General features: G+C 38.0%; 1 protein-coding gene across 1 annotated transcript in view; it reads right to left on the bottom strand.

Annotated features, from left to right (window-relative positions):
- Nucleotides 1–15,174, bottom strand: part of pigg (phosphatidylinositol glycan anchor biosynthesis class G) — a 66,628-nt gene that overhangs the window by 11,793 nt on the left and 39,661 nt on the right. The window contains exons 10-11 of the mRNA XM_044363777.1: nt 14,677–14,868; nt 4,547–4,856 (exon numbers count right to left, since the gene is read on the bottom strand). Of these exons, the coding sequence (XP_044219712.1) occupies nt 4,547–4,856; nt 14,677–14,868 (502 nt within the window). The remainder of the gene's footprint in view (nt 1–4,546; nt 4,857–14,676; nt 14,869–15,174) is intronic.

The raw sequence follows: 15,174 nt of genomic DNA, 5'->3' as shown, positions 1-15,174 counted from the left end.
AAGCAGTGAAGAAGAATACCGATAGCAAGTAAACATGAATGTAAACAATGCAGGTTTCAAACTTTTAAGAAAAATTGGCTTTCCAAATGTTTGATGAGGAATGAAATGCATTCATCACATTTGTCAGAACTCAAGGATTCACTGAGCACAGAAACACTGAATGTAAACAGACTTCTTTTGGTTTACAAAAAAACTACACAGGGTACCTTTAAGTTTGAGGGTTAAGTCAAAACACACAGGCAAAGAAATCTGTATTCAGACTTGTGCTGCACAGGTATCTAATCTGATTTCTGGGCAGCACATTTAGATGATTGAAATCATCTGCGTTCTGTTCACATCTCTGAGTCGCCGCCTCCAGAAAAATCAATCAACCTTTCACGTATGCTAACGTATGCTGGGTCATTTACGGTAGTGTGTTTTAGTTAACAAATTTCCTTGTGCATAAGAAGTGATAATTAAATTTGAAATTCATTGTGACTCTTAGGCTGTTGCATGTATCCCCCTATCCGACACACACACGCACACACACGGAAAAGCAGCAGCATAAGCAGCAACACGTCGAGTAAAGGTTTATTTCCCTTCTGCACACACGTCTCTGATCACTGAGGGAGAGACATCAACAGCCGACTACAGTTTAAACAGAAGTCTGCATATATGAACATTTTCTACTTGCTTATAAACTACAATCCTGCTGTGATCTTGCAAATGTAGGGAGTGTCACTCTGCAACAACAATTACAGTCACTTAGGAATAAACAGAATTACAAGAAATGTTTTATGAATGAATTTTGGAGAAAACTGATTGTCATAACAACTGTCTAGAGAGTGCTGCTGGTTTAATACAGCTCATTCTTGGAGTGAATACTGTACAAGCAAGAAAGTCTGAATAACATATGACCCCAAACCTGCCTCTAGTTTGGGGAAAATCTTAATACTGATGTCTGCAATTTTGGTATGAACTCCTCATTGCACCCTCTTAGGTAACCCTCACGCTCTGATGGCCCACGAAGTGATGCTTATCAACCAGAATAGTGTTATGAGCCTCAAAGTGTAATACTAAACAGAATTTTTCTACTGTGACTTGCATGCTTATTCTAAGTCACTTTTGTCAAACTGTGCCCACCTTCTACTTCTGAGCTCTAACAACATCAGTGTGATGATTAATATTTTCTACAGAAGGTTGCTAAGTTGCATCTGAATTCATACCCATAGGGTGACTCGTCCCTACTCATGTTGCAACATTTGCACAAACTGGCTCATTTCTGAAGAATAAACACCTCCTTGCTGTCTTACTGACCATCTGGTTTTGGGACAGCGATAAATCCACAGAAAATCCACAGCAAAGTCTAACTCGTCCATCACTGCAAATGATAAAGACGGCTAAACGCAGACAGCCAAATATTCTCCTGTGAGACAGTTAATTCATCATGCAATGCGAATTTAACTTTTTTTGTGACACTAACGGTGTCTGCAGCTGAGGTTACCTGGAATATTTCCCATAACCCTCTTGTATTTTTGTGTGTTTTGGCTGCCAAACACAGAGGATGTTTGAAAAAAACAAGGACACTTTGAAAACCAGAGCTTTCTGCCAATATTTATAATAAAGCCTCTGAAAAAACAACAGACACAACAGCTATGTTTCTCTCTACAGCTTGTACAATTTTCACCCAGAGCTCACTGATCAACTAACTGCACTCGCTGATTAGATTTTAATTTGACATTATTTTGATTGTTCTGCGCAACATCGTTTTTTGTTTCAGAGCAGCAAGTTTGAATCACATATGTTGCTGCTTTACAGATCCATTATGGTTACAGCTTCGTTGAGAACGTTATTACTCAAAGCTCTGTAATTACATGCCTGGGCGACTAGACTGAAAATTGTCTAGTGGCGGTCTATTCCCGAGCCCATCACAGTATTAATGACCCTAGGGTGATGACGGTTATTAAATTGTTAGTGATGTGGAAGATCAGAGTTGTCAACAACACACAGTTGCTAACCAAATATCTGTCCAAGGTGGAGGTTCAATCAAATGCCAGGTATGATTTCTGCCTTTGAGGAACATTCAGAGCTCATAACACCATAACACATCTGAAGGAAACAACTTGTCCAGTTGGCCTTCATGCTGGTGCTGGATGGAAGTAATACAATTTATAACCAAACACTCCCTCTGCCCAGAACTGCACCTATTACAGTACATTCACTTTATCATTGGTGATAGCTTTCCTAAATGTTGCTACACTCTGTGTCAGAGCGTTAAATTAGATGTCTCATACAATCAGACAAGAAAAACATGGTTACTGTTCGGTTGTTCTCTGCACTTCATTCTGCAGATATGAGAGGTGGTGATTCTGGTTCACACAGCTTTATACATCTATCCTTTCGGCATTAGCTTCACTCGGTGTTTGTAAAAAATTGTAAACTGGTATTTGTTTGATAATTGTTTTTTGACTGCAAAACATATTTTCTAGATTTAGTCCAGTTGCAGTTTTTTGAAGTGTCAAAAATATACAGGTTCATTTTTTTTTTTTTTTTTAAAGGCTGAATCATTTCCATAAAAAGCTGAGCGCTTTCGTTTTTATTGATCCTAACTTAACAGGAATAAATAGTGCATTTGAAGGGGATTATTTTTAGCCGCACATTAGAACACTTAAAGCGCACTAGTGAGTATTTCCGGCAGCAGGACGGTATATATAGAGTTGACTCATAAATAAACCACGGTGCCCATGTTCATGCTAATGAAGGTCACACAGTGCAACAGTAACAGTGAATGTCTACGGCACAAAGGAAGTAGCTATATAAGGCTTTGGCTACACAGGCAATACTTATTAGTAGGATCAGTTAATCACTGGTTGGAATTCATCATTTTCAATGGGATTTGTTGATAATAGGAAAAATACAGAATATTAACAGATTTATCCTTTAATTTGGGGAGTTGGGTAGGAAGGGTACTACTTTTACGACTGCACTCACAAACAAGCTTTTTGGGACCCACCGAAACAGGTGTTGTTCAGCCAGTGAACATAACATGAATCATGATGAGCCTGACGTTCCTGCCACAATACATTTTTTACCTTTATTCATTCATGTTTTATTTCTTCAGCCCTCTTTTTCAGGAATGCCTTATTCAATTATGCACATTCACACCTGGAGGTTGCCCAATATAACCACTGTCTCAGCTACTGGCCATTGAGTAGCTCCACCGGAGTAGTTGGGGGTTAAAGGCCTTGGAACCCCTTCCCTCCATTTCTGTTGAACTGACGATTCAACATTCACACCAACTTCACACTGTGTGGAAGTGAGAATGAGGCAAAGTTTGAACTTCTCCCTCTAGCTCTTTTTTATTCTTGACACAACTATTTCTGTCATTTTTCATGTGAACAACTGGGTGCAACACTATGATTGCCTTCCAAGAGAGACAATCTGAAAATATGCGCCATTCTTCCCGTGTTTGAACCAGATCATATTTTTTAACTCTGTCTTTGAGTGCAGCTGTTATGAGCAACTATAAACACTTTTTGATTTCCGATGTGGTGCAACAACACGTTGTACAAACCAGGTCACACCAAAAAGTGGCACAGCAAATTAAATATGAGTATCTTTGTGAAATATGTGGTTTCTAGAAGACTGGTGACATAGGGACCATGTCACAGAGCTAGTAGGTGAACTACTGTAGCTGGAAAGCTAACTGCTAACAGGCTAGCAAGAACACGCTAGCATTAATCAGTCACAATAACTCCCTGAGAATCTTTCTATTTTCTCTGTACTGTGCAATTTACTCCCACCTGGCCTCCGGATCGTACATCATTTCATTCAAAGTTGACAAACTTTTTGTGCAAACAGTCACAGCTCTTATCAATCAGATTTGTCTTTTTAATATCTTAATCTCTTAGTTACTGTGGAAAAAAGATCTCTGCGCTAACAAGGTTGCTAACTGCAAGTTAACACAATAGATTTCTCCATTTTCGACTCTCCCTCTCAGTTCCTCCAAAGGTGACCCTTGTCAAGACTATTGCTGTTGGTCAACATTGCAAATTCATGTGTCAAAGTTCACCAAAATTGAACTTGAAAAATTCTATCATATTTACTGTGTCCTCATGGGTGAAACCCCTGGAATTAGTTGATTTTTCTTTGAAATTTCAATCAGTTTAAATGCTGATGGGAGGCGGCTTTTAAATTAGGGAGGGGCAAGCGTAGCTCGATCACGTTCCCCACCGAGGTCTATCCTGCCAGTGCAGGGATCATACTAGAAAACCAGCAGCTTTCTGATCACAAGTCCACTTTACTAACATTTAGCTCTCCACTGACCCATATACAATAATTACTTATTCTGAATATATACAATAATTGGTAATATTCAGTAGTAACATTTCTGAGAAATGTTACTTTGTGGTTTTGGTGTTTGGCAAATATCAAGAATGAATGAATGAAGATTTTGAGGATGTTATCACAATTCAAATACAGTCCATAAATTACTTAATACAAATTCCAATGCACAACAAGGTGGCTTTTAAAACTTGCCATCATCAACATCATTCTTGTTGCTTACCTGAAAGTAAAAGAAGGCCTGACCAAACCAGTAGTGCATGATAGTGGTTTGGGCTGCGTCGTAGTGGAGTTTCTTCCAGATAAACTGAGCCATGAGTGTCTGGATCAATAGGCAGCAGCAGAGCACTGGCAGGTTGTGAGCTCGAAACAAAAGGGAAACCAACAAAACCAAGCCGCTGTAAATCTCCCATAACCCCCTGCTCTTCAACTTGGCATCTGCTGTGATGATCTGGGATCTCAACAAGTCCTTGGTGCCCGTGAAGAGGATGCCCAAAACAAAGACGTAAACAAAGCGTGCCTCCACTGTGCCCCTGAAACAGAGAAAGATTACAGTCTGTGTCATTTTTGCATTTTGCAGTAAGCCAGTATTGATTTTTGTCCACAAAACGTCTCGGTCAATATTCAAGTAATTGTCGTAACAGACTCTGGGATGTGGATCCTAGCAGTCCTCTTGTACCTTTCCATGCATTGAACAATTAAATATCCAGAGACAGGTTTTGTGACATCAGGAAAATTACTTACTACAGACTTTATATACTGAATAGTAAAAGAAAAAAATCACTTTCGTCAAATAAAAACAACAGCAAAAGCTGTAAAAGGATGGACAAGAGTAAAATCAAACTGCTTAACAGAACCCAAACAACAATGGAGCATAAAGCCCTCATTAAATTAAAGTCTGCACTAAAACTCTGATGTTTAAGTATTTTTTGTAGATATTAAAAATTTTGTTAAATGAGATATCTTCAGATAAACTGGAATTATACCACAGCATCAGTAACAGCAGATATAGACAGTTCATATTTAATTAAAAAAAAATAAATAAAAAATTCTACTATGTCTGACAACACAGACGATGATCTACAGTCTAACTGTGGTTCCTGCATAATCAGACCCTTTGTTATAAGGTTTTCAAAGTTCACTGCTTTAATTAATTTCATATCCCGATCTCTTGTTACACAGGATTCCTTATATTTCTGTATTTCTGTAACTCATAACCCTTCTTTCATTCGGTGTAACATTAATAATTAAACGTATGAGACTAGAAGACAGAATGAATTGCCTGAGGAAAACAGACTTTCTCACAGCCATCACTCTGACTGTTGTGCTTTCTGCAGCGATAGAATTTGAGAAACACAGTATTAACATATTTTTAGTACATTTTAAGGTCATATGACATTTCACAGCTGCTGCTGATAAAAAATTCATTCTTTCTTGAATGGATCACCGCAGATTGTAAATAGTACGGCAGAGATGGTGACAGGAAAACAACACAAACTACAACATTACTTCTAAATTACAGCAGTCTTTTAGAGGTCACAGGTGTCATTTTCCTTCTACTGCCATTAATGACTTTAAACTGAAGTCTAAAGTCTAGTACGCATAGACTTAACTGTATGAGTACTGCATATTCCTCTGCAGGTTAGCTTTACATGGAGATATACTACTGCATCAATAAAGATACAGTTTTACAACATGCTGATCATAAATCTCATTTTCTCACATAATATAACCTCATCAGGTCCTGTACAGAAGGTCACACAGGACTGTGCGGCTTGGAGAGAGATAGAACATGTACACTGCATTTAAGGTATTTCAGGGGATTATCTGCCTAAAAGGTTTGTTTACATCAGTGATGTCTGTGACTGCTAAAGTAAGGTGGGAAAAACATAAAATGTTTGTTTTTCACTAAAAACACTTGAGTTATTTATGTGCCAATTTATTAGGTACAACTAAAACTAAATCTGTATAATACTGAACATTATAATCTTCATGAAGGCAGGATTTATTACAGGGCTGTTATATTAGACTGCATTAGTTTTAGCTGGGTGTACCTAATAAACTGGAAATTGAGTGTACTTCCACTGTATTTGGTTTAAAAGGACTGGGCCTTTAATGCTGACTTCTTACAAAAAGATATTAATAATTAACAGTTTTTCAGAAAGGCTGAAATGTTTATCATCAGCAAGGCAAAATTAAACTGCCAAGTTTTTAAAGGAAGTTTTGCGATTTTCTGTTTGTACAACAAAGGGTTATTGTTTACTGGAGTTAAAAGTACATGAGTTATGAAGTTAATAAAACTCACTAAACTGGGGCCTGTTTGCCTTCTTTAGAGGATGTAACCCAAATCAAAATCAAAACCATTTCAAAACAAATCAGCAATTAGACTGTACTGACAACCTGTATTCCTATTTTAACCTGCCAACTTTGAATCTCTCTCTGATGGTTTGTTCTGTTCAATACAGTTGATCACACAAAATATTCAAGGTGTCCTCAGTTTCTGTTGTCAGACGACTGTGCCCCCTCACTTTTGCCCTGATTGGTAAGATCCAATACTACGGTGGAGTTGACCCTCTCACAACTACATCCTAACAACTCCTCACAACAGACATTTGTCAAAGCAGGAAAAGCACAAGTGGAATTAATAACGTTAATGATGGCTGCATTGCATTTAGGTGAGGTAGTTTCAGGGCTCGGGTACTGTGTGTGCTCACTAACTGACATGACTTACTGGGACAATTAATGGAATGGAGCCATCGTTAATGTTATTAATTACACCTGTGCTTTTCCTGCTTTTACAAATCTAAATGTCTGCCGTGAAAAGAGTCCATTAACGTAACAGGTTTACAAAACAAGTCCTGCGGAGACCCAGTGCTTTCAATATAAATTCAGTAAATTAGACCTTATATAAAAAGTGACAAAATACAGACAAAATATGTAATATGACCAAAAGAATTGTGAAATAATCTAATACTTACTTAGATAACTCAAAATAAATATATAAAATAACTACATGGTCAATTCAAACAAGTTATATCAAAACGATATTCCATATCCAACATAATCCTGTCAACACGTTATTAAAAAACCACATGGCCACGTTTTAACATTTTCAGGCAAGTACGCTACATAAAGTCTTCGTCTGTCAATCAAGACAAACAGGGCAGAACCACGAATATGATTGGTCTGTTGCTTCAATCTGAATGAACGGACAGCCAGTCACATAAATGGCCTGTTAGCTGTAACTAACATACTTTGGAAAAAACACAGCCTGCTGTAATTAAACAAAAATGACCCGCAAATAATAAGTTGAGTTTTAAAACTATTGAATTATTTCAGAGTTTCATAGTTATATCATGGTTCTATTTGTATTTTGCCTGTACTTTTATGATTTATTTATTAAATATTGAACACTATAAGTTTCCATAGGTTCCATCTTTAATGGGTCTTAGTACTTTCCCCTTGAATTAATGTCAGCAAGTTTTAATACAGCTTTAAAGAGGAACAGACCCCATACTGTTATGTCCTGTGGTGCACAACAGTAGGTGTGAGTCTAAAGTCTGAAGCTACTCCAAGGTGAATAAAAAGTTTCCATAGGCTCTTCTCCTTCTAAAAGGCTTACTCCACAAAAATCCTTTCTCATCTATCAATAATTTATATGCTCAAAAAGTCCCAAATTGAAGCTTTAAAGGAAAAGTGCTTTCGATTATGAAGGCAATTACATTTAGTCTAATTTCCATTTCAGACATTAAGCGTATGATCTTATCCTGAGCAACTTATATGAGAAGAACATTTCCCCACAAATCTGCTCTTTAATGAACTTACATTGATTTATATTTGTCAAAAAAGAAGTAAATTAGCCTTAATAAAAAAACAGACAACAAAACAGCTGAGACAATGATAAGTTGTTGTATTCTATTTCATAATGGATAGAGGCAACATATAGAGCATTTAGAGGTAATGAAGTTCAGGGAACCATTGAATTTATGAGGAGTTATTGCCTGAAGAAACTAAAGCTTTCAGTTGTATTCTCTGCAAACACGTGGACATTAACCCAGTCATTAAGATTACACTGCTTTTTATATGCTCATCTATTGACCATTGTACCCAAGATGTATAATTTAACGTTTTTATGGTAACATTTATATTTTATGGTCACATTTACAAACCGTGAAAGCTCAAATGCTTTTTATACATTTAGAAATCTACCGCTCCTGAGCATGACATTAGAAACATGTCTGTTTCCAGTTGACGGCTATCACACAGTAAAAGGACATTTCTTCTCCAGCAGGATGCAGTCAAAGCTGCATGAAGTACTACAGGATAATAGCTGACCCTGAAGGAGTTGAGCAAGTATTGGACATGTATTATTAATCAGTGTGTTTTATGGAAACCTGTTCCAACAGTGGAAAGGAGCAGAGTAATATGCGCCATACAGCACTATTCTTTATTATTCACAACTCCCCTAACAATATGGTAGGGATTGTATTCATCATTATTTTATGCAAAGGAAAAGAGGAAAATCCTGGCCTGGATTTGATTTTATGTGAGGACAGTGATGGGTTTTAGCTGGCGGGCTTACTTGTTAACTAGTGTGCAGGGTGGAAAAATTGAGAGAATTACAAATTAATCTTCATCTGTCATACATGTTTGTGTTAACCAGTAGCGTACTGCGCACATAATCAGATCGTTATCTTTTTACCACACAGAGGAGGCAGGGTGGAAAAAAAATGAAGTTTACCCTTTGTAACGTTCCCCTCTGAAATCTGTAGCTTTAACAAGCTCTCCTCCTCATCTGAGCGATAAAGGCTATTTGCTGTTTATGTCATTTCCCCAATTGCAGCTCCAAAAAAGTGTCTGCAGTTACTTCCAGTGTCTCCTGATTACAGCGTATCACAGAGAACTTTCTCTACAGGTGTAAATGAGACGGCTTTGCAGTTCTCAGATTCCCCAACTTTTCCCAAACTTAAATTATACAAGTCATGTAGCTAAAGCAGCATCAAGTCATATGACTTCCTTCCAACACAACAAGAAACCCCGACACCACTAACAAGTCTCCTGCAAACCCAGCTCTCTCATCCCTCCTCTTTAAGTATTGTGGCCTGTAACAGACAAAAAAGTAATGTTTGTTTAGAGAGAAGTAAGCAAGCTAACTTTAAGATAGAAAACACTATCATGGTAAATGCTGTGTTAATAATGCTGGATTTTTATTTGCTTCTGAAGTGTGTGTATGGTGCCGGTATATAAAGCATCTTGCAACTCCCGTCTACAGGGAGGTTTTGCTCTAATCAGACTGCAGCCTGTATAATTGTTAAGTCATTAGTATTGAACCAACCCTCCTCTGATAAACTGCATCATGTCATGTTGTCATTTCGAGGGGTTAGCAGCAGTCCTCCACTCGCCTCTTGTCAGGCTGTAGTTACTTAAGTGTGAAGGTGAGGAGGGTCCAAGTGAAGATCAAGGTCACAGCAGGTCCAGTCTTATTCCACAAAAATAACACTTTATTTACTGTGATAATGGTGTTCAGCTGTGCCGTGCAGAGGAGCACATTCATCATAAAGAACAATGCTATGAATGCATTTTTTCATCTTTGGCATCATTTGTTGAGATTGTTTGTGGATTTGAGAACTTTAAAACAGGAGAAATCTAAATCTTCCCAGAGATCAGATTAATAAAACAAGGCAGGTCTTTAAACACTGATTAAAGCAGCAGATACAGTGATACTGTAGCTTTAATGTATTAATTAATCATTGGATTAAAGTTTATTACCTAAAAATATGTCCAAACAGCATTACTCACACACTGATTGCCCTATGGGGTCACTTTCATGCCATTATCTTATCTTTATTAAAGGAATTATCAATATTTTTAAAGACACTCAACATATTTTCTCAATCAGCCTCTTTGACAAGACCCAACATGAACACACAATTTTCTGCCAAAGTTCGAACAGGTTGGAAAAAGATGATGATGATGTTGATCACAAGGGATATCAAAGGTGATCAGTCACTCTCTCGGTCAGTCATTAATATTCTTTTATATACTTTTTATAGACACTCAGTGGGTTACTCTGTAGTGAACAGTAATTTGAGATTTCAGATACTAATGAATAACAACTATTTTGGATCATCACTAACAGGTGTAATGATGCACGTGCAAGTGTAATTTCTGCATCTATAAAATGTAACTCGTTCCATTGTGGGATATTAGCAGAGAGTATTGTTCATGCCGTAGACACAGACTTGTATTTCTGTGCACTAGTCACGATTTAGTGGGGTTGTTGCTTATATTGCCAGTCTACTGTCAGTCAAATCTAATCAAACCAAGAAGAGTTTTTGAATCTTTAAATCTTAATAAATACTACCTAAGGATGTTTTATCAAAACCTTTAACTTAGATCACTGCTTCTTTATTCATGAATATTTATTGTTATTGAGAAAAACTAAGTTAGAAACTAAGTTTTCAGGGACTTTAACGCCGTGAGGAATCCTCCACATTCCTCGGTGAGGACACTCAACCTGTCGAATCAATCTGATCTTATTTTCTGCATTTTGTAATGTTAATATTAGTAACAGTGGATAGAAAATAGTAGCCTGTCAAGCTGTGGAGCAGAAGAGCTGCCTGGATTTCATGTTACCTTGGAAACAAGCACTGGTGTTCCAGCAAGCGAGAAAGAAAGGTAAGACGGTGCCCAATCCCCTCAACATGTTTGGTATATCCCCTTCATCAATCACCTGCATCAAGCTAACACTTTCAGTAAATCAGCCAAAACAAGTGATTCACTGCCAGAGGAGAGCTTTAAAGCAGACGCCGGAGAATGAGGAGGGCCTGCCCACTTTGTCTGAGCCCTGGTCTTTCTGTGGGATAAAGCTGAACACGTTGAAGTCGCAACTATTGAAATGCCACCGGGACTAAGTGGCAGACTTTAAAACAGACAAAACATCTAATTATACAACAAACCACTAGATCAATAGCTGCTTTGCTGGCAGCGTGTATTGATGTTTTTTCCCCTCAGCTTTATGTTAAAAAAAAAATCTTTTTCCTGAAATAGTAGCATCATTTTGAAAGATGAAGTACAGACAAAAGCACTTTTATGAACAATGCTTTGAAGTCAGTGGAGGATAATAATTTTTAAAATGTTACCACTGATGTATTGTACCGATACAGAATTGCCTTTGAAACAGGGTTATAAAATGGTTTACCTCTTGGGTAATAAAATTGAAAACCGAATTCTGTGTGTGTGTGAGCCTGTCTGTGTGTGTGAGTGTGTGTGTGGCAGGGGTTCACAGGTGTTTTGAGACGAGTTTGAATACATTTCCATTTTTAAGCGGGATCGGTATGCATGAATATTTTTAAATTGGGAACCAGCACAACAGCCCTGTCTAGATAAAGCAGTACATGATAAAATGGGTCACATTTTGTGCAGGTGTGAAGTGCGCACATACACACACAAACACACACACACACACACACACACACACACACACACACACACACACACACACACACACAGATGAAGACATAAACATTGTAAATGCTTCTTATAGTTTTGTGTTTGGTAGGAAATGTGCCATTCCATGGTAATTTCTGAGAAGGAAGACGGAGAATGCAACAAACTTTGGCTATGATCTATACAGGCTTAGACAGGTTTGGCCCTGAGCCGGCTGCTTTGATGTTGAGCTACTTCCTATTGGAACATTTTTAATTTGCTTCATCTTTTATGTCTCCATGATAGTATACATTTCTTTATGTTGTTAATGCTCAGGCAATACTTAGTGATCTCTCAATATCCAGTTAAACAAAAATAAAAAAAAAATGCACAATCTTTCAAAGTAGTCTGGTTCAAAAGTAGACTAGTTGTCTATTTTTAGGTTCATTTGTGATGATGCCATAAGGAAGGGTGTGTGCCGGGGAGAGGAAAAGAAAAAGAGAGAGACAAACTGTATCCACAGTGACATCAATCCAAGTAATTCTTTGAACCGTTTAAAGTGAGCTGCGTTGGCTGTTCTCAACCCCATTAGACATTTTGAAAGATGCAACAGTGCAATTAGGCAGTTGGCACAAAGGGAAGGCGAGGAGGGAACCGGGGAGTTGTCAGGGGGCTTTACTTTGATAAAACATACAGAAAATGTAACCTAGGAAGAGCAGACTTAAAAAAGGGTCATTATACGAAGTCATTCCTTTTTACAGTCACACAGTCATGAAGGCAAAAACACAGTGGAAAAAAATGTATTTTGTGTTGTTTTTTTCATTCAAGATAAACAGAAACTCTTTTATTTTATCTACGATAATCATAAACTGGACTACATGGTTGTTCAAAAAAAACAAACCAAAAAAATCAGACCCGTGGGAAACTTTTCACACTATTGGATTCCAACAACTCAGCAGTTGGAAGCTGCACGATACTAAAATAGAAGCACTATTCTAGTTTATTTGTACTAATATGGCTTATCCTTGGCATTCAGATAAAATACCTGAAATGGACTGCATGTTATTGTCAAAAACCCCCAAAACAAAGTTTGTCTTAGCTATAAAGAGCTTTGGAACCACAGTCTTGACTAAATCTAAAACCAATCCTTGGGGCGGAGCACCATAATGATCATCTTGTCAAGGTCTGATGAAAAAGCTGGAGGACTGGGTCGACCGTCAACCTTGTCAGTCATACAGTTCGTCAAAAGGAGCTGGGGTCCCTGCATGACTTTAGTCAGGTGTCTATACAGGTAAGGGTGAAAGGTTGAGTTTTTAATTAGGTGAGCAAGTAGGAGAGACTGCCAAGGAGAACAGGAAAGGTTAGGGAAGGCCAGGTACTGGTGGTAGATGAAGGCAGGTCAGGAAAACTAGACAGGGGAACTGTGTGCAGCCCTGCACACTCATTATTTTCTGACAGGGGTTAGTAGATGATAACTCTGTGTCAGGCTACAGTCTGCAGAATGAAAAATTACCACACTTAGGAGCTGCAAGATTGTCGATATTCTCTCTTTTTGGACAATGCTAACAACAGCTATTACATATAAATTGTGCTAAAGGATTATATGTATACAGCATAAAGTGGCATCAATCCATCAATCCTCTTGAATACCAATGTGTCTTTTTCATTGTTCAGTTTGAGTTAGAGGAAGCACAGGTGGTCCAAACACTGTTGACACTGAAATGTTATGCATCAGATGAACTGTTTTCATGTGTATATACACACGAAGTAACATGAAGATAAATATAAACCTCTTGAGGTTTTAAGGTCAAGTAGAAGAGACCTACCTTCAGGAATAATACAGTACCACAAAGGTTTCAATGTATCTGCAGGTTTAAGAAATCCAAGCTCTTTTCATGATTTATCTTAAAACGATAGCAGGAGGGACTCAAGTGCAATTTAAGAATAGAGATAAGAAAACCAACAAGCTGAAAAAGCTGCCTCCTTATCATTAAGGAGTACAATATCTGGTCAATTTTCTTAATGTTGAAGCTTTAAATCTTGTATTATTCCTATTGGGCTCTGCAGCCACTTACCTTTCAGTACATATCTCCAAAAACACATCTAATCTCTCCAAGACCTCCAATACCAATATACAAAAGGTGCAAAAATGGCTGCTGTTAAGTCTAACAGGTGCTGAGATTTTCTGTCCTGTACTGCATTTTGCACATGTTGAGAGTTTCTACATCTACTCCCCCGACCTACTTGCAATTTTAACTGCACAACAATAGAGAACAATGCATGCTGTTGCATTCAAGTCATGAAAGCTAAAAACACCTCATTTTCAAGCCAAATGAAAGGCAAATTTACAAAACAGCATTATTATTCCAGTAGTCGGCACGGTGATATATTACCTCTTCACTCTCTGTTCAATCTCTGCTCTAATTAGCAAGCTTACTGCTCTCTGTTGTGAAAATGTGACTTTACTTTCATCAGTTACAGAGGATAAGAGGGGTGGGAGGGGTTGTGGCTGTGCCAGAGAATTGTGTTGGAGGAGAAAAGACCTGTCAAAGCTACTGCAACTCTTACTGGATGTCAGTTTAAGCCAACAGTTTGTTTGATGCAGCTTTGATGCAGTCAGGCTTTTTTAAGACTTAAAGGTGCACTGGGCTGGGGAGATTTACTGTAGGTTGATGTAAAGCTAAATAAATAAATAAATAAATAAATAAAAAAAATTGCACAGCAGTTCATCATCACAGTTAAAGTGATGTGGGTCTGAATCTTTGTCCCATACGACACATGCAGTACCGCAGACTGCACGCTCAGCTGCATCACAGCACAACTTGGCACTCCTGCACTTTAAATCAACTCACTAACAGGGGACAGCAATTTGTCAACCATTATGGTCAATGAAGACATGGTCACAGGGGGATCGCAAAAACTTACTTGGACATATTTCGACCGGAGTGATGCCAGGGAAACGAGACATTGCCAACAGCTGCCCGGTAGTTGTAGACGCCCAAAAGTCCAAGGGCGAGGGCCACCTTGGACACCCATGAGCACCGTCTTTGAACCAGGAAGTAGATAAGAACCAAACAGAAAGCAGCCAGCAAGGAGAGTACCGTCTTGTGTTCGGAGCTGGACAGAGACAACAGACAGACCAACAGTCATGGGGTGAAGAAAACAATGTGCACTCTTAACATGAAGGGGTTCTTTTGACTTTTCGGATTGAAATTCATCCATATTTAAAATGTTTGTGTGAAGAATTTTCAATATATTTCCTTATTTTAGCCTAAAATATAGGATGAGTAAAAATGCATTCAGTAACTTCAATTTAATTAATCAAAAAAAAAGAAAGTTGTAACTTTGAAGTAGACTATTTACTGAGCAACACAGAACATTTTGATGAGATCAAACACTGTCAGTCATATCCTCCAGCACAGA

Source organism: Thunnus albacares, chromosome 10, assembly GCF_914725855.1.
Source record: "Thunnus albacares chromosome 10, fThuAlb1.1, whole genome shotgun sequence".
Taxonomy (NCBI): domain Eukaryota; kingdom Metazoa; phylum Chordata; class Actinopteri; order Scombriformes; family Scombridae; genus Thunnus; species Thunnus albacares.
This window is presented reverse-complemented; position numbering and strand designations above follow the sequence as displayed.